Below are 21,622 nucleotides of genomic sequence, written 5' to 3'. Positions count from 1 at the left end.
AGTTTATGCATCTGTTAGCAATAGGTGTGGCTGAGATAACCAAGACTAATTTGAAGGGGTGTTCATATACTTTTAGCAAAGTGTGCTGTTACACTGTCATAAGTGTTTTTATATCACATCCACAGGACCATCAGTGCTCCTTTAGCCAGGGTGGTGTCTCGTAGCTAGGGCTTGCTCAATCCACTATGGGCACGGCCTCCTCACTTGTGAGCCCTGGAGATTTGATTGAGGACGGCTATGGTGCCGAAGGTGGCGAGGCGTGCGAGATCCCTGTGGAGGTGAAGCCTAAGGCACGGCTCCTGCGCAGCTCATTCCGGCGTGCACCGCGGGGAATCGGAGCCAGCTTCAAGTCCACTGGCTCCGTGGAGCTGGAGTATGCAGCAGAGTATGAACGTCTCAGGAAGGACTATGAGATCTTCCGCGTTAGCAAGAACAATGAGATCGCCTCCATGCAGAAGAAGGAGGCCAAGCTGGACGATGAAAACAAGAGGCTGCGTGCCGAGTTACAGGTAAGTACATGTTAGAGTAAGTTCTGACCAAGTGGACCATAATGTTATTTCTGTAGTAACCTATAAATTGTGTAACCCCAGTCATTTTCAGGCATTTTGTGTCTTAAACAGTAACTACACCCTAAGACCTTTTTTGCCATTAACAGCTGAAATGCACTGCTCTGTAAAAATAAAATATACCAGCTTTGCTTAAAATGTGAACACATCTTTCCAAACTGTAAAAATATAATTTTTATCGTGGTCAGTTCTGCCTCTGCAGCACCCCTCTGGTTCAACTCTGCTATAGGTGCGGATGACGTGTCTTGGTACCGAAGTACCATGACACGGCACAGTATGCAAATCATGTTTAACATGTTGATGCCCTTCTTGTGCTGCGCTCATAAATATGAAAGCAAAGGAACCTAGAGCGAGGAGCTAAATACCCCACCTCAAAAGGCTTCAATATGCCAGCTGTCTGTACCTACTGTAAACATCCCAGTTTATCTAAGCATCTAATGTTCAACATAAGACTAGGTAACCGTGAAGGTTCACGCTTTCCTTCACAAATCAACCTGGGCACGTGCTCTCACTGAACAGAAATCAACGGCAAGCAACACTGAAACTACAGAAAACGACAAGGTTCAGAAAATGTTAATGTTAAATGGCCATTGTTACTGATGGTGTCAACCTTTCGTCCGTACAGCCTTTCTTGGCCATTTCTCCTGCTTTCCATAGTTCCAGTGTGTACTGTTTAGTGAGTGCGCACGCCGAGGGTTCAGTTTATACAGGGGAATGTGAATTTGCGTGGGAACTGAATTGGACGTAACACTGTTATTTGCCATGAACAGCTTGCAGAACGTGAGGATTTAGGGCCACTGCAGCAAACCCTGGCTGACCGGTGATGCAATCTGCGACTTTGATATCAAACTGAATGAAACAGTGTTCAAAGAAATCCACTTTATTTATTTGGAATTCAGAGCATCTAAGTAATCAGGACTCCGGTTATATCGAATATGGACCTGCTGAACAGACAATTAGAAGCTAGCTGTCGTGGTTTTACGGCATGTTCTACCGTTCGGACGCCTCTGCCACTCGCTGCTAATCATTTTCTGGCACTACGTTAACTCTTTGGCGGCTTGAGTCAGTGGCTTATACTGTTAAGGCTCAAGACACACTGCCTGATCAGGAACACCTTCCCTTGTCAAAGATGGGGATGGTAGTGAAGAAAAATCATCAACCTTGTGAGACCTCTCAGTTGCAAAAGTGCTGTTTGATTCTGTCAGTCTCCATATTTTCTGGTAGCTAACATACGCAAGCTCTAAAAACACGGGCCAGCCCACCCGGTTTCCCTCGCAGCCCCACCTCCAAACCCAAACATCACTGCAGTGCCCCTCCCATTTTTTAGCATTTTTCAAGTTGTGCCAGGGGTGGAGTTAGCTGAAAGTTGTGGGGTGTAGTTACTATTTAAGAAGAAATTGTCACATTGAGTCTCATGCAGGAACATGTATACTGTTTTTTTCTTAACTTTCTCACTGAAAAGTTTTTCAATACAGTGGTTTGAGGTGTGATTTCAGTTAATAAGTCTGCATAACTTTGTCGCCATGTACTCTAATGAATTAAAAACAAAAACTTAGTTTGAAAAAAAATCATTAATCCTTAGAATTTGTCGATATTACAGAAAACAAATTTCTTTTTTTAAAAAACGAAATAAATTCACATAGCATGAAAACATTGTTCAAAAAGTACCATCCATGCCCCATGTGTAAATTAAGCTGCAAAAGTACCTTGTTTTGATTGTTTTTGATTGTAGTTTTTTGTGATGTAATTACTCAGAAATAAAGTACATACTTGAAAATAAAAACACAGTAAATAAAATAAATGCAATTACTTGAAAAGGGAGTAACCATACAAGTACTTTGTTGTACACTCTTTGCAAAAAATTGTTCTAGATAATACTGAAAAAGAGTGCTTTGACTGTTACCAATAGTGGAACCCTTTTTTAAAAATGTTCTTTGAAGAGCCATATTCATAAGGCTTTTCATCATAGAAAGAAATTTAACTAGGCAAAGAACCATTTAAGCATTTAAATGATCAATTTATGACCATTACCTTTACTAAAGCACCCCTGACAAAGCCCCTTTTTAAGGGTGTACTCTTGTCCAACTCTAGTTCAAATGTCCATGTTATGTGATCAACAATACTGTGCCTGATACACTCATTCAACTGCCACACATACTAACATGCCACTATAATGTCAGTGTCACTGCTTTGACATTGAACAGTTGACTCCTGTAGACTGTAGATGCAGCAAAGAATCAGAATTAATTTTATTTTGCCAATTATGTTACACATACAGGGAACTTGTCTTGGTGAGGGCACACATGTATGCCATTTAGCATACAGAACAGACCAGACAAGCACACAGATCGCTAACAAATATTGAATATCTATGCATATGCAGGCAGTAATTAGGCATACAGTTACTGCCATAACAGCAGCATGCATGAATGTTAGAGGACAGACAAAAAGGCTTTGAAAAAAACAGCACAAGGAAACAAGTAACTGTGCCATTGTAGATCAGATCAAAAACACGAGGAGAAAAGTATAAAAAAACAAAGAGGAACTAGGAGGAAAGAGGAAAAAAAAAGATATGACTACAGATACATGTAGGTATAACAATGTCATGTCTACATGTGTCTGAATGGAGATTTGAATAAGGATAGAGAGGAGTCATGCCAAATAAACTTTGGGAGAGAATTCCATAAATTGGGAGCTACTATACTAAATGATCGACCGCCCACAGAAGTCAATTTGAACCTTGAAACATGGAGAAGGCCTGAATTACTCAAAGTGCACCTTTTGACAGGGAGGCCAGATAGAAGCACATTGCAACAGTCTAAATGAGATGTTACAAATGCATGTATATCTGCTAGGTTCAGGGATGGCTGGAGGCAATATTACCGAAATGGAAAAATACTGTCTTAAAGGATAACTCCACCAATTTTGAAAAAAAGTTTTTTAATAATTCATTCGTTTAGATGTAAACAAAATGATTCGGAGTGGTGCGGTGTGAAATGCACCTCTCTAGAGAAATTTACAGAGTATTGTTCACCATTATAGTGCTAGGAACCAGACGTCCGAAGCATTTATACTAAAAGCTACATCCCATTAAGTTTTTACACTGTTATTATTCTGTGCTAGTTTTGCTATAAAGTTTTGGCCTAAACTGTACTTTTAATATAAACTATTACTCCAAAATTACTTCCGTGTTTCCTGTCAAAGCCGCATTCTCAAGATCAATGTGTGCAAGCTAACTTGCTTTTGTAGTTACTAGCCTGAAGCTAGTACAAAAAAGTATTTATCAGTACAGTTGTTTACTGTTTACTCAAATTGAAACTAAAATTAATTACGGAATCTCAGTTATGCCATGTTATCTTGAATGAAATTATAGTGGGGGATTCGGTGAAAACATGCGACCGTTCAATCTTTTTTTGAACTTTTTCGCCTTCCGTAGTTCCAGTGTTACTTGGCATTGTTTTCTGTTCAGTGTATGTGCCTTGCCTGAAGACTTTATTTGTCAAAGGGAACGTGAATTCAGGGGGAACTGAATCAGATACAACACCGGCAGCAGCTTTTGTTTTTTGTTTTTCATTTTTATAGTTTTCTTATCTATTTTGGAAGATGGCAAAGTGTGTGGAGGACTTTGATAAGGTCTGTTTCCAAAATGTCGTCGAGCCATATCGATTTGAACCAGAATACACAAATTGCTTGCAGAGGCTTGAAGAAGAGAGAGCGAACAATTTCACACCAAACCACTCTGAATGATTTTGTTTACATCTAAACGGTTGAATGATTAAGTAATTTTGCAAAATCAATGGTGTTCCCCTATAACAGTAGAATTAGTGTAAACATAAAACATTTTGCAAAAAATTAACACATACGCGCACACACACACACACAACAAAAGCATCGAGTAACAGTCAGAATGATTTTCAGTTTCATTTTGTCCATGAAGCAAGATACTTCCATAAATAGGGGTAAAGCTTCTTAATCAGACTTAATTCAGATGGGGGTCATAAGAGCTTTTGGCTGAAATGTTGAAAGATGGTTCGTCTCCTGAAAGGTTTTGGTTATTTTATTACCGTTCCAACTCCAGATTGTCTGGCCTGATTGTGTGATGCGTGCTTGTATACAGCTTTTTGATCGGATACACGGATTCCATGTGGCAATCGAATGTTGCGGAATTTTTGTCCCATAGAGAATGAATGGGCGGAATATTGGCAGCATGCCACACGTGATGTCACAATGGGTCCCTCTCTCACACACACATACAAACTCACACGGAGCACAAAGTCTCACATGCTCACAGCCTAATGCTCAGCAGTATCAGCACCCAAGAATTTTTTTAAGGTGGAACTGCTTTTAAGGTAGAATTGCACTTAGGTAGCACTGAATTTTAAGGTGGAACTTCTTTTAAGGTAGCACTGAGTTTACACTGACGCTGAAATTAAGGTGGAACTGCATTTATGTTAGCACTGAATTTAAGGTGGAACTTCGGTTAACATAGCACTAAATTGTGGAGGCACACAATTTAAGGTGGAACTCTAAGGTAGCACTAAAATTAAGAACTACACATCCTCACTTAGGACAGGTCGCCAAGCTCAACCAAGGTCATACTGACCCGCACTCCTCTATGTGTCGTTTTTTCATCCCTTATTCCTCCCATAGAATCTAATTTATTTTCGGCCAAACCGTAGCCCTATTTTGTCCTTTGCCCAACAGCCACCAAAATGCGTGCACTTACTCAGGGCAGGTCCCCAAGCTCTATATCACAGCCACCCTGACCAGCACTCCTCTACTGTCGTTTTTTCATCCCTCATTCCTCCCATACAGTCTCATTCATTTTCTTTCGCAACAAAAGCCCTAATCTGTCTTTTTCCCCAACAGCCACTAAAGTACATGTACTCACACAGGTCTCCAAGCTCTAACCCCCACTGCCTTACTGACGCACACTCCTCTATGTGTAGTTTTTTCATCCCTCATTCCGCCTGTAGACTTCCATTGTAACCGCTGCACAACCATTCCACGTTTCCTTCAGGAAATGCACTTTTTAGTTTTATTTATTATTTTTTTTATAAAGTTACAGCTGAGTAATACATTATCATGGTAGATGATGGACTTGTGATAAATTTGCCAATGCCAGGTCCTGTCTTTAAACCCTAGTTATGAAGGTTTTTAATGAAAATAATGGAATGGCTGGGTTGTCACACATAAGTCCTGGCACAACAGTCATCAGTTATCAGAGCTATAATCAGAATGTGTGACCTCACTGTATCTCCACAAAACAGTGAAAGATAATTTAGGGACTTACCATCCCTTCTCATTTTTAGCCAAAAAAACCCTTCATGACTGGAGTGGACAGATTGGCCTTAGCTTAGTGTTCACCAGTTGTGACAGCTGTTGTCAGAATTAGTGACTGCACTGAATCTCCACAAAAATTTGTTAAAGTCCAACCAAATTGTTTCAGGTGACTTAGCACCCCTTCATCTTTTCATCCAAAAAACCATTCATGACTGGAGTGGACAGACTGGCCTTGGCATGGGGTCACCAAATCTGACAGCTGCTGTAAGAATAAGTGACTGGACTGCATCTCCACAAAAATTAGCTGAAGTCCAACCAAATCTTTTTAGGTGACTCAACATCCCTTTACCTTTGTAGCCAAAAAAAGCCTTTGTGACTGGAGTGGACAGATTGGCCTTGGCATAGGGGTCACCAAATCTAAGAGCCACTGTCGGAATATGTGACTGCACTTAATTTCCATAAAAAATTGTTCAACCAAATTTTTTCAGGTGACCTAGACCTTTCCTTTGCTTTGAAATAGTGCTGGGCAGTATTGCAAAAAAGTAAAATCTCGATTATTTTCAAATTTATTAATGATTATCGATTCAGATTTTTTTTTTTTTTGGTTCTTGCATAATGCCAAAGACACATTTCTTTTTGCACTTTAAAACACTGCAGAAGTGCAAAAATAGTAACAGCACCATCTGTAATTATTAAATTGTGCAAATAGTGGTTACTTTTAAATATCATTTCAAGGGAGTCAAACTGTGCAAGCACAACAAAATTTGTAACAAAAAAATAATAAAACATAAAAGAACTATCTTAATTAGTGATATTCTTTTAAGAATAGCAAGCTCACAAGCAACTCTCACTTTAAATAATGTGCAAGCATAACCTCCTTATGTTCTTTACTGGTTTCTTGAAAGGAACACAAGCCTATCTAGTGTTTCAGGCTTGAGAGATGCCCTCTGACAGGTAAAGGCCTCAGCATACTTTTTGTCGAGACGACGTTCACCTGGCTTCGGCGAACAATGTAATGTAATTGCGGAGCAAACGAACAACCGCAGACATCTTGCGGAGGCTTCGTTCGCCGTGTCGCGCACATGGCAGCTGGGCGAACTCCACGGACCAACATGCTATGCGACGGAGCCTGTGATTGGTCGGTAAAAAATGAGGCGTGCTTGAGGAGCTTCGGCTTTGGCAGATACACTAATATTTCACTGTGAAACCCGCATTTGTTAAATTGTACTGCTACATTTGGTTGCAACTGTCTTTCGACACAACTTACACTTTACATGAATTTGTGCAACATCTGACTTTTCAAATCTGTACCAATTTCATACCACTGAACTGATGTTTCCACCTTTCTTTGGTACAAGCTTACTCCTCTGTGAAGATCCGCCTGCTGCAAGTTCCTGAAGTGATACAATTGATATAATTTTTCTCCAAAGCCTCTGGATTAAGTTTAAATCTTAAAAAATGTGAACTATTACCAATTCATAATTCTCCTCTAACGTAAGTACACAGTATTCCGGTTAAGTCGAGTGTGAAATATCTTGGCATTTACCTTTGTAAAGATAATAAATCTGTAGAGTCCCTGAATATCTGGAATAATTTGGATAAATGTAAGGCTCAATTAAGCGCTTGGCTCCAAAGAGATATTTCAATATTTGGTCGTATCTATTTGACAAAAATGGGAAGTATAGTCTAGAGGCATTTACCCAGCATATTCTATAGCCTTTCCAAATTCTGCTATTAGGACCATAAATCAAATTAACTTTGAATATATCTGGAAGAGGAAGAGACATTATTTTAAAAAGGCAGGTTTAGTAAAGGACTTTGAAAATGGAGGACTTAAAGCCATTGACTTTGACTGTATTAATGGAACACTGAAAATCAATTGGTTAAAATCTTTTGTTACAGACTGTGATAAACTTTTGGTTTCATATTCCCAGAGAAATTTTCAAGAAGTTTGGTGGAATACTAATACATAATACTCCAATCTGGAACAATAGATGTATTACCTACAGAGTCAAATCACTGTTCATTTCTGAATGGTTTGAAAAAGGAATATGGTCAGCATTACATTTTTTAGATTCAAATGGTAATGTTAGGTCTTATGAAGATTTTTGCAAGGACTTTAACTTGATTTGTAATCGCAAACAATATAATACTGTCATTAAGGCGGTTCCACAAGCTATGTTTGTAATGTGTAGAAGTGGACTGCAATTGAATTCAGAACCATTAGCCAACTGTGTTTGCACACAGAGGAATTAGACCTCCGCATTTAACCCATCCGTGCAGTGAAACACCCACATACATGCACACTAGTGAACACACACACTAGGGGGCAGGGAGCACACTTGCCTGCATCAATAGGATACTGTACCCAAATGTTTGTTTCAGAAATTCAGTTCTTCTTTTTTCCCCAAAGGACTATACATGTAAACTCAGATCTATGTATATTACATTTCCTGCCCCCCCAAAGGCTAAGGAAGTTCGCTTCAAAATAATGAATGGAATATACCCATCTAAAGAATTTCTAAAACAAAGGTTTAATTTGGATGAAATGTTTGTGCTTTCTGTAAAGAAGATATTGAAACAACTGAGCATTTATTTGTTTCTTGTAAGTACTTGAACACATTTTGCGATGATTTATATCATTGGTTATACCCAAAGATTGTGGGTTTAAGTGAGTTTACAAAGGCAGATATTATATATGGAATGATTTTCCAAGACACAGATTCTGAAATGGTTGTAAATGTTATTTTATTGTTAGGAAAATTTTCCACAAATTAAGGTATGTGAAAACAACACCATATTTTTATGTTTTTCATAAGGCACACATGTACTATTTTGGTCCCTTAGAGTGCATGAAAAAGAAAAATGCCAAAAAGTTACTAAAATTAATTTATGAAAATGGTTTGAAAGACACTAGGAAGTAATTGTGTCTCCCCTAACACCCCCCCTTTTTTTATATGGTTATTTGAACTTACTGACTGCTTCGGTTTGTGTTAAGTAAATAAGTGTACACTACATTGCCATTACTGTTTGTACATAAAAAAAAAGATCCACCTGCACTCCAAGATGTGTTTGTTTTTTTTTCCTACCGCACGCGGCTGAGGTCAGCGCACAGACCTGTGAGAGGCGGCGTTATTTAAGATGCATTTTTCGTACATCTTGAAAATTTTAATAGTTTTTGTTGGTATTTTAATTAAACTACAAGCAATGTAAACTTGTACAATCTTGATTGTCACATTTCTAACATCGTGTGAAAATGTTAATGCGAATTAACAGAATTAATCGTGAAAAACAGCACTACTTTAAATAATGTTGTCCTCATGCCTTATACATCAAAGCTTATTTGCACGTAAGGCAGCTGTAGGGCTTCTTTGTGTCAGGCTTTCCCACACAAGTTATGCATTACCACCGTGTACAATTGTCACACTGGATCTGTAATAAAGATCACATGTATATTTACAAAATTATAGATGTTCAGAGTGAATGTTCATGTAAAATATAGTATGTGTTCTATGTGCTCTACACAGATCAGGACCTGAACAAAGCATTTTCTTAATTGAACTTCTTACCCAAACAGTAGTACAGTCTTGTCCTTTCCTCTTTTTTGCATGTTTGCTTTTTTCATTGTCCACATTTTCTTCTCCACAGTAGAGGCATAGCTCTTTGAGATCATCTGATTAAAATGCGGCCTTAATTGCAGATTTTGATGTGTCATCATTAATAAGAATTTGTCGTCACCTAAGAAACAAAATTATGAAGCAACGTACATTATATGGACAAAAGTATTAAGACATCTACATCTACAGGAGCTTTTATGCTAGCCCATTCTAAATCCATAGGCATTAATATGGAGTTTCTCCCCTCTTTGCATCTAAAAAAATCATCCTAAAGAGTTCTGTTTTGAATCTTTAGAGTTCTAGACTGGGCCTTAAGGGTTCTACTTTGAACTAAAGGACCATTTAGGCTTATAAAGAGCACTTATTATTCTAAAACTGTTGTGCATCACTTTGAAGTCTGAAATGAATCAGGTTCAAAATAACAATGCAATGGAAAAATATGTGAAATGATATTTCAATCAGATATAAAAAATACATAAATAACATTAATAATAATAAGTGATAATAAGAGTGATAATAATAATAATAATAATCATCATCATCATTATTATTATTATTATTATAGTTTTGTTATTATTATTATTATTATTATTATTATTATATTCAGTCACTTGAAAAAATTAGGTTGGACTAACTAGCTTTTATGGAGATGCAGTCCAGTCATATATTCTGACAGTGGCTGTCAGATTTGGTGACCCCTATGCCAAGACCAATCTGTCCACTCCGGTCATAAAGGCTTTTTTTTAGCTGAAAAGGTAAAGGGATGCTAGGTCACCTGAGAGGATTTGGTTGGACCTTAACTAATTTTTATGGAGATGCAGTCCAGTCACACATTCTGAGAGCAGCTGCCAGATTTGGTGACCCCATGCCATATCCCAAGGCCAATCTGTCCACTCCAGTCATAAAGGCTTTTTTTTTTTAGCTGAAAATGTAAAGGGATGTTGAGTCACCTGAAAAGATTTGGTTGGACTTCAACTTATTTTTGTGGAGATTCAGTCCAGTCACTTATTCTTACAGCAGCTGTCAGATTTGGTGACCCCATGCCAAGGCCGATCTGTTCACTCAAGTCATGAATGCTTTTCTTGGCTGAAAAGATGAATTGATGCTAGGTCACCTGAAAAGATTTGGTTGGACTTTAACTAATGTTTATGGAGATTCAGTGCAGTCACTAATTCTGACAGTGGCTGTCAGATTTGGTGACCCCTATGCCAAGGCCGATCTGTCCACTCCAGTGATGAAGGGTTTTTTTGGCTAAAAATGAGAAGGGATGGTAAGTCTCTTAAAAGAAATATCTTTCACTGTTTTGTGGAGATGCAGTGAGGTCACACATTCTGATTATAGCTCTGATAACTGATGACTGTTGTGCCATTCCATTATTTTCATTAAAAACCTTCATAACTAGGGTTTAAAGACAGGACCTGGCATTGGCAAATTTATCACAATTCCATCATCTACCATGAGAATGTATTACTCAGCTGTAACTTTATAAAAAAAAAAAAAATAATAATAAAATAACCAAAACCTTTTAGGAGACGAACCATCTTTCAACACTTCAGCCAAAAGCTCTTTTGACCCCCATCTGAATTAAGCCTGATTAAGAATAGCCTCAAATGGTACACTTTATCTATTTAGCATGAACAGGCGCGAGGGGTGAGAGAATTGTTCTCACAGCTTTACCTCTATTTATGGAAGTATCTTGCTTCATGGACAAAATGAAGCTTATCATTCTGACTGCTCCTCGATGCTTTTACTGTGTGTGTGTGTGTGTGTGTGTGTGTGTGTGTGTGTGTGTGTGTTTTTTATGTATTATGTAAATTTTTTATTGTGCCTGGCATTTCACCTTTTCAAGTAAAAAAGCTTGTTATTGTCTGGCGTAGATATTGTTATATTATCTTTCCTCATATAAAGTTTACAGATGTAGAAAATTTGTAATTAAATATTTGTGTACAAGAATATATATGTGATTAACAGACAATATGAAATGTAATTACATGCATTTCTCATAGTTCGATTTGCTAAAAGCAGCAGAACGAGAAACGAAAGCGCGTTGGCGTAGCTTACGCAGTCTACGTAAAACGCTTCTGCATGTGAACAGAAACTGCAAAATAGCGCCCTCGACGGTCACAGAACTCAATGGTCACAGAATTCGGTGTAACACCAGTTAAAAGCGTCTGAGTTTTGCTGGCTGTCAGTATTTGAAAATTCTTACTCATCCATGACTTTGCTGCATGGATATAGTTAGACAAATCAGGTGGTAGAATTGTCTGAGCAGGGATGACACTGACATAGATGTTAGTGTCGTCCACGCAGCAATGAAAATTTAGACCATTATATGACCAAGTGGCAGCATGTGCATGGTAAAGAAACACTTCACTTGATATGACTGTAGATCTGAATACTTGCATTTTTGCACATTTTATTTCCATAACAATATCTGACTTTGCATTTTTGCACACTTAACTTCATTTTAACAATGTTAGCTGCTGGAATTACTGTATCAACCAAATACTGTATACTGTATATTGCTGCTTTGGTTGCTCATACTTTCAGTACCGTGTACTGCCTGTGTTCTGTTTTGTATTTATTGTTAAGTTTTTTGTATTATTTATTGTACTGTATTGTCTGCACTGTGTTTATTGTATTGTCTCACACTTGTGTCCCTGTGTTGCACCATGGTCCTGGAGGAATGTTGTTTCGTTTCAATGTGTACTTGCATGTAGCTGCATAAGGAACCTACAGTTCTAAACTACAGTTTGCAAGACAAAAGACCCCTAGATCAGACAAGTGTTAATAACAAAATAGAAGAGGCATTTAAATCATGCTGTAGGACTGTCTACACACTACAATAAATGGAAGTACCTATACTTGCCTTTGATAGTGCCTGAACAAAATGGCTTATTGTGATCTTAGAAGCATAATAAATAAAGCAGCAACTTAGTTAAGCAACTAGTTATGGACTATTATAAGGGTATAAGACTTTTTTTAAAAAGGAGATTTCTACATTACTCTTATCCATGTGATGTAGATCACACAGGACTCATTAGCGACTGTCAGCCTCTAGATCCCATTTATCAAACACAAGGCCCAGGAGCCAGATCAGGCCTGTAGCATAATCTTGTTTGCAGAAAAGTGTTAATTAAATAGTTTGCTGTTTTGTATTTATTTCTTTTCCTTTCAAAAAACAACAAATATGTAATTTTGCTAGGGATGCCAAACTATATTTGCTACAAAGACCAACTCAACAAGCTTCTCAACCTGTTACTATCATTCTCATTTTTAGGATTGCATTCACCTTGGTCACAGCCAAATAATCAAATTATGTAATTTATATGTAATTTAAAAAAATGTTTATGATGCAATGTATATAAAACGATGTACCTTGATGTGATAGAATTATGGATATAATATCAAAATATGTATACATACATTCTCCCCTATGCAGTTTAGGTGCGCATTAACTGTTTATAAAGCCACAAATCTTTCAAAGCCTGTGCTGTAAAACACATTTTCTAATATATCTGCTAGCAGACCTCGTGGTCTAACTGTTCATGAAGAGCATTAAAAAACAGGTTAATAGAAATGGTATTGTAATAGAAATATATATATATTGTTGTTGTCAGAAGAAAACCTCATATCTCCAAAATAGTAACTTTACAGGAGAAGGAAAAAACGTACTTTACTTTTAATATAAGTCAATATAACCAGACTTTTTTCCAAGTCATTTTGTGCCGTTTCTTTTGGTCCATTCACCATAAAATGTACAAACAATGTAAAGGGTCACAGTATACATACATTTTTAAAAAAATACTTCAAATTATGTCAAAAACTGAAAAACGACAAAAATGGAGATACAAGGTTTTCTTCCAACAACAGCGATATGTGTGTGTGTGTGTGTGTGTCTATATATATATATATATATATATATATATATATATATATATATATATATATATATATTATGTGTATGCATATGCATATATATATATGAAGATTATGGTGAGTTTCCTTAAGTCATTCATATAAGCTACTTAAGACAGAACAACAGGCTTGTGTTTGATGTTTGACATTTTATCTGTCGAGTGTAGTTGGGATCTAAATTGCCTTGACAACTGTCTGCTTCGCTGGTCTCCAGGCTTTGCAGAAGACCTACCAGAAGATTCTCAGGGAGAAGGAGAGTGCTTTGGAGGCAAAGTACCAGGCCATGGAGAGAGCAGCCACATTTGAACATGACAGAGACAAAGTAAAACGTCAATTTAAGGTATGAAGCTTTGTCAGTGCTAGTTAGCTCAACTTGCCTTTTTCCCAGAAACAGGAAGGATACAAGTTTCATGACATGGAAAGTTAAATTTATCCTTTTACCTTCTCTGTGAAGTGTGCTCCCACGACCTTTAAAAGATTGCACTTTCTTTGTGTAAGAGGAGATCGCAGTGATTCAAGATAGCATTTGACCAATACTAGCCAATCGGATTTAGGGCAAAAAATTTTGATATATTGATTTTGTAACAAATCAATTTTTTTGTTTAACTGGAAAAGACTGTGGTTTTTGCATAATTTATGTTGTTTGTGATTATTTTTTTTGTGGTTTAATAGTGTGTGTTTGATAACTTTGAGCATGGTACTTTTAGATGGAAGTGTTAAAAATAAAAAGAAAAACTAAACAGAACAAAGTAGTTCTTAAAGGAGACCAAAACAGTTTCAACTTAGGATTTAGGTATTGTATTGGTGCCTGAAAGCTTTTTCAAGTCTAAAGTAATTTTTCACAATTGTTTTGGTATTACGGTCACTTACACTTACAGTTACAATGTATTTACATGAGATAGTCACACATGCCATGTTGTTATTTTCCAGAGACCCTAGGCTACTCATATGTTGTTTTTTAAAATTTTGATATCTTTATGAATTTTGTAGGGGTGTAACGATTTGGAGACCAAAACCATGGTACAAACATCCACAGTCTCGTGTCGTAGTTCCAGAAGACAAAATTGTTAATGATTTAGTAAAACAGAGTTTTTTCCCTTTTTTTCTTATTTACCATCACCCAAAAAATAAAATAAAACAAAATGAGGTATGAACCGGACCGTGAATTTGGAGAATCGTTACACCCCTACAATTTTGCCATTTCAAAAAAACTAAAATTTACTTAGCACCTTCTATTTGTTTTTTTATTTTGCTTATACAGACTTCGAAAATAGTTGTAAGCTGAAGTACCTTTTCTGTTAAACTGTTACTGTTAAACTAGAATATTTGTAAACTGTAACGTGACAGACCCAGTCAGACGCTTGCAAAAAAAGTCCAAGAGAAGAGGCTTTAATACAAAAGGAATTGGCAAGAATCGTAGTCGTGGTATAGGCGTGGGTCAAATCCAAAATAGCAAGAAGGCAAAACAGAGCAATCATAACCAGTAGGGCGTCCAATAAACCAAAAGGGCAAGCGAAAAACACAATGGAAACGCTTAGTAATCCTGCAGGAGAAACATTACCTCACAATATGGCTAAGCTAAAGCCTGGGCTTATAAGCTGAACTAAACAGGTCATATGACAAAGAACACAGCTATAGAGAAACAGTACTCAGGAGACTTAAAGCGCCGATTGGTTGAACGAGTAAGTTCTGTCACATGATCTCCCAAGAAATTCTGGGAAATGGAGTCCTTGTGTGAACCGAGGCCGGAGGGATGTGTGACATAAACTAAAAATGCAATCATTTTGATTGTGATTTATTCCTTCCTGATATTTTGATACCCAAGGATATCAAAACCTGATTAGCCCCTCCCCACCTTGGTATCCATAACAACCGTCACATGCTTACATCATGTGCCCTACATTCCCCTCAGATAAGTCATTGCATGAATCACTCCTCTGCATTTTCAGCTCTAGTCAGTCTAAATTAGCTGTAAACATAGGATCTCTTGGATTTTCTGAATGCTCTGAGGATTGTAGTGCGCTGATCACTCACCACGCATTCTACAGATACATCAGAAAAGCATGCTGGACCAAAACACACACAGACATATGTGACGTTTTTGGAGAGTCAAAACAGAGATGTCAGGAAATTGAGTGAATTATTGATTAATATTATTGAGCTGAATTACTTACTGAAACTGTGTATCATGTCTGTACATTTGACAGTTTTTTGAGTTTTGAAGCCAGAGATGTAATGTCATGATCACAAGTGGATTTTGGGTCGGATTACTTGCTGATGCTTTGTCACACCTTGATCTCACTCTGACTAGACAGAGCAGGGTCTACTGATTATGAAGGCTAGAAGGCAGCTATGCACATTGCCCACAAACATATTTTAGTTTAGACTTCTTTACTCAACCACTTCATCATCTTTCACTGGATAAACAGATCTTCCGAGAGACCAAGGAGAAGGAGATTCAAGATTTGCTGCGGGCAAAGCGCGATCTGGAGTCCAAACTGCAGCAGCTACAGGCTCAGGGGATCCAGCTCTACGACCCAGCTGACTCAGACTCCGATGACAACCGCACAAGCATCACAAGTAAGAACAGAGCCACAACACATGGCCTCGCAGACCACAACAAATACATTATTACAAAAAAGCTTTTACTAAATTCATGAAGAAATGTTTCCATCTTTCAAAAAAATGTAAGTACCCTGAGTCACAGAACTAATTGATGCTTTAGCTTTAATTTGAGTTTATTTACATTCAAACTGGGCGAACAATGTAGGAATTACAACCATTTTCATACATACATTCTTTTTTGGAGCTTAAAATAATTAAACTACTGTAACATAATCATAAATTCATTTGCCCTTTTTAATACTTGGTTGCAAATTCGTTGCTGCCTGAGGTCTGAAACCTAGAAACATCACCACATGCTGGGTGTCCTCCCTTGACCATTGCAGAACATTTTGCTTTTTTGTCTTAAGTCTTTAGCTACTTTCGCAGCATGCTTCGGGTCATTGTCCATCTGTACTGTGAAGTGCTATCCAATGAGTTTTGAAGCATTTGGCTGAATCTGAGCAGATAACATAGGCCTACACAGCATATTGTCCAATTACTTTTAAGCCTCTTTGTGTAAAAAAGGTTGCAATAACTACACTGTTAACCTGATTTAGAGTAATTGGTATTGGTAAATATCCTCAAACTTTAAATGCCATTTACACTCCTTTATTAAAGAAATTTGAACATTACAATTGTTACAATGAACATTACATTATTTACTCCTGACTCTCCTCTTCAACATCCTCCTCCGGCTGATACTGTGAAAGGACAATTTTGAGATTTCAGTTATCAGGTATAGTTCAATGAAAACAGCTGCACATACAATGCAACACACACCTCTGTATGAGTTCAAGTAGTAGTTTAAATTTACTGATATGGTGACAGACCATTAGTCCAGAAATATTTATTTCAAACGCTAACAACATATTTTGATGATAGATGACACAGACTGAACGGTAATAATGGTAGCCTACTACTATGAGCTATGGTTTCATTACCTTAGCCTACAGTACTTTACTGTTTAGCTCTTAGCTTTTGCAAACGTTGTATGGAACATTGTTGGCTACAAAGCAATGCCAGCTGTTTCAAACAAAAATAATTGTAACGTGTATTCCAGGATAATGATAACAAGGATAACAAAATTGGATATGTTCTTAATATAATACTAATACGAATTGAAACTCACCTTGAATTCTTTGAATAAATCTCAATATCTGTCTTTGAAGTACTTTGCTAAGTTGGAATTGTTTACTCTTTGTCTGAAAAGTTCAATGGCACACAATGGTGGTCTGCCTCAAATGCTAGGTATTTCCATACATGACTCTCTTGCTGCATTTACATGTTTGCCGTATACGGACGGCAGCAAACTGGAATGTTCCATTATTTTCAGTGGAGCTGTGACAGAAAATGCTGTCATCGAAAATTCCACTGACTGCAGCAGCACAATTTTTTGAGGGCTTCCTGAGGCGTCAGCGCCCCTCCGCTCTACTTCATACTTGAATGAACGTGTGAGAGCAGCGGGACAACAGCTTACCACAATACTCTATGTCCATGATCCCCCAGATCTGCGTCTTTTATCTAACAAGAAAGTCTAATTACCAAAAGCTGGACTAAACAAGTAGGTTTTAGCCTAGACTTAAAGACTGTATCTGAGTCCCGAACACTGACTGCAAGATTATTCCAAAGCTGGGGGGCTTTGTATGAGAAGGCCCTTGATGTAACTTTATTAATTCTTGGTACTAATAGTAAGCCAACACCTTGTAATCTTAGTAGGCATGATGGTTTCATAATAAGAGATAAGTTCACTCAGGTTCTGAGGGGCAAGGCCATTTAGAGTTTTATATGTCAGTAAAAGAATTTTGTAATCAATGTGGAATTTAACTGGCAACCAGTGTAGGTTTGATAAAACTGGGCTGATATGGTCAGACTCTGTGGTTCTTGCAGCGTTCTGGACTTCTGAACTGAAACTTGTTAAGGCTTTTGCTGGAACATCCAGACAGCAGGGCATTACAGTAATCAAACCTTGAGGTAAGCATCCTGTAGAGACAGAGCATTTCTTTATTTGGCAATATTGCAGAGATGCAGGAAAGCTATTCTAGTAATATTTGTCATGTGTGCATCGAAGGACAGATTGGGATGTATTGTGACACCAAACTATTAAGTTTAAGCAATGAGACAGTTTGTTTCTAGCAGCTTTTGGACCAAGAAAAAGAACACACTCCTCAATCTTATTACGTTGAAGTTTATCATCTGGTTTGGTTGATATATATAATTGTGTGTCACCAGCATAGCAGTGGAAATTGACGCCATGTTTACTGATCATGGTACCCAATAGTAGCATATTTAATGTGAATAATGGAGGTCCTGAAACAGAGCCTTGTGGAACACCATTTTTTATTTTTGGAAGATCGGATGATTCACTGTTTAGATTTACAAACTGACAGTGATCAGTCAGAAATGATCTGAATCAGGAAAGAGCTATTCCTAAGGAGAAAGAGCTAGCGAAGATACATTTCCTTGGTCAGAGAATAATAACAGATCACAATTTTACAATTTTAACTAGTGCTGTCTCTGTACTTTGAGGAGGCCTTAAACCAGACTGAAATTTTTCATGTATGTGATTTCTGTGCAAAAAAGTTGTTGTGCCAAAGCTTTTTCCAAGAGCTTTGATATGAAGCAAAGATTTGAGATGAGGTCCATAATTTGATAGCTTTCAGGGATCGAGATTAGTTTTTTTTAATCATAGGTCTAATTACTGCTAGTTTAAGAGTTTTTGAAATATAGCCAAGACTAAGAGAGAAGTTTATTATTGACAAAATAGGCTTCGATATTTCTGGCAAAATTTCTTTCAGTAAACTTGTAGGGATTGGATCTAATATGCAAGTAAAAGATTTTGAGGAGTAAGTCATTTTAACTAGCTCAGTTTGTTGAAGTAAAGTAAACGATTCCAGCCTCTCTGCAATAGTTACAGTATACTCAAGATCTGGATTGGCTTTGTAAAGGAAGCAGGTTTGTAGAGGTTAGCTGTGCATTTTGAATTTTTTTTGCCTGATTGTTTCAATTTTATTACTGAAGAAATGCATAAAATCATTGCTGCTGTAGTCTGATGGTATCTGGGGGTCAGTAGCTGTTTTAATTGTGCTAAATAATAATCTAAGATTATTCTTATTATTTTCAATCAGAGAGGAGAGAGAGGTTGAGCATGCCCCAGTAAGTGCCCTTCTATAGTCTATTAGGCTATCCCTCCAGGTGGATTGGAATACTTCTAGTTTAGTCAGGTGCCGTTTTAAAACTTGAGTATGATCATTGTACCCTGGGGCAAGCTTTTTCTGCCTTATTATTTTACTTTCTAATGGAGCCACATTATCTAGAGTAGAACGAATTCTCTCAGTACTTGGTCATAATATCTAATTTGGTAGGATTAGATGGAGAGCTGATAGATGTTGATAGTTTGGGGAGGTTTCCGATAAAGCTACTAGCTGTGAAGGATGTTATAGTCCGTTTAAAATGATGGCATGGCGATAAACTTACAACCAAAGCGAACTTCATATGAGATTAGGTAATGATCTGAGACTGCTGTGCTCTGGGGAGGAATGGCTAAATGATGTTTGTTTACACTTAAGATCAAAATTAAGTCAAGAGTATGGCTGCAATAAAGAGTGCGCCCCTTTCATATTTTGAGTGAAACCATTCTCAGATATAAATGCCTTACTTAGTAGATCTTGTTTTTTTTTAAAGTGGATTTTTCCACAACCATTTATATTAAGAAAAAGAATTTAAAAGGAAGAAAATTTGTAGCTTACTTTCTGGTTCACACGTAAAGGTTTTTTTGTTTTTTTTTGTTTTTTTTTAATGAATGTTTGCTATACCTTCACCCAGCCACTTTAAACCAGGGCTCTGTGCCTAACCGTAGCCTGGGGGTGGCTTCATTTTGAGCAAAGTATTTATCAGGTCTAATACATGTTTCTGTGAGGCACAGAGCATCAAAATCACGATCAGTAATAATTTCATTTACAACGACCGCCTTAGATGTAAGAGATCTTATGTTAAGCAGTCCTAGCTTTAGACCAAAGGTGCTGTCACTGCAAACCGGTTTAACTGCTCTGATATTGATCAAATTAGTGGAACAAACCTTTCAAGGTTTTTTAATGTTTTGTTTTATTCAGGGAACAGACACAGTCTCAATTGGGTGGAGCTTATGTGGCGTCTCAAGGCAGCTAGCAGACGGTTGGTTTAGCCTGTTTGTCTGCTGCCTGGCCTTGGCCCTGGTTTGTCAGCGACTGACTGTCCTATACTGACGGATATCTGAGAGACTACGAGCTATGCTACATGAAATGAGAGCAGCACCCTCCCGTCAGGGGTGGATACCATTCTGACTCAAAAGACCAGACTTGCCCTCAAAAGTAGACCAATTATCTACAAAGCCCACATTGTTTTTCTGAGCACCACTGAGCGGCACGTCAAACTGGGATCGGCCAAGAGCATATTACGGCATCAGATATCGTCTTAGCTAATTTACACACTGACTTTAATGTCACCTTTAGTTATTTCTGACTGCTGCAGACGAATGTCATTAGTACCTACATGAATGACTATCCTCGAATATCTACGGCTAGCTAGCAGCTTCAGGTTCCCTCTAATGTCCATTGCCCTGGCTCCTGATATACAGCTAACTGCTCCTGGCACCCCTAAAGGAGAAGCTATTTTCACATGCTGTAAAATAGAATCACCTATAACCAGAGCTTTTTCAACAGGCATCTCAGAGGATGTCTCACTGAGTGGGGCAAACCTGTTGGACACATGAATGGAAGAGGAGTGGTGTCTTCCAGGTGTCTTGAGAAAAAAAGTGACTTCCAAAAGTCGGTGGTTGTAATTAATTGCAAGTAATATGCAACAGCTAATTGATTGTAGTGTAAAAAGCTGCAAGGGACTAGCAAGATATAGAGCGGAGAAAACAGCAAACACTCCTGCCAGTAACTTCGAAAAACAACTGTAACCGTCTTTGTCTCCACCTCACTCCTCCTGGTCCTGGACATAAAACAACAGAAGGAACGCATAAAATGGACCTAGGCAGACACAAAGAGAAGCTGTTTTTTCTGGGAGGTCATTAACACCAAAATCTTAATTATGCCAATCAAACTCAATTATGCTAATCAAAAAAGTTTTCAATTCTAAATTTCTGTAGGCATACTGAGAACATAAATCTAAATCTTTCACTTGCATATCTAAAATTTAACAAATGAGCACGATTCAGCAATACTAAATTAAATTAACATTCCTGAGGGCAAATGAGGAGTGCAACACACACACAAGCACAAAACTAATGACAAGGTCAGGGTGCAATACAAATACTTCACAAAATACAACACAAAAAACTTTTAACAACTTCAAATAGGAATGATCAAGCTTCCAGAACAGTAAACGAAGAAACTGACATGTATACTCATAAGACTGAAATGAGTGAAACATGATTGGCAGGTGAACCAAAAACTGTCATTCAGATAGAGGAGAAACGTGGCTGACAAGTGCGTCACTTATGTAGCAGGCAAGGTAGCCTGCATGCTCATAACTGGCACCAACAGCGCCTCAGAACTCCAATCCCAGCACACAATTGCACAAACAACTGCATTGCATGCTTCAGTCACTGCACTGTCAAAAGCCTATGCGCTAGAGCCTATGCGGTCATAGCCC

At 37.7% G+C, this 21,622-nt stretch overlaps 1 protein-coding gene across 1 annotated transcript in view; it reads left to right on the top strand.

Moving 5' to 3' along the window:
* nphp3 (nephronophthisis 3) overlaps nt 1-21,622 on the top strand; it is a 98,324-nt gene that overhangs the window by 4,118 nt on the left and 72,584 nt on the right. The window contains exons 2-4 of the mRNA XM_036564688.1: nt 126-509; nt 13,599-13,724; nt 15,814-15,964. Of these exons, the coding sequence (XP_036420581.1) occupies nt 186-509; nt 13,599-13,724; nt 15,814-15,964 (601 nt within the window). The 5' untranslated portion in view covers nt 126-185. The remainder of the gene's footprint in view (nt 1-125; nt 510-13,598; nt 13,725-15,813; nt 15,965-21,622) is intronic.

The sequence above is a fragment of the Colossoma macropomum genome, unplaced genomic scaffold (assembly GCF_904425465.1).
Source record: "Colossoma macropomum unplaced genomic scaffold, Colossoma_macropomum, whole genome shotgun sequence".
Lineage (NCBI taxonomy): Eukaryota > Metazoa > Chordata > Actinopteri > Characiformes > Serrasalmidae > Colossoma > Colossoma macropomum.
The sequence above is the reverse complement of the archived record's forward strand: the minus strand, read 5'-3'. Positions and strand labels throughout refer to the sequence as shown.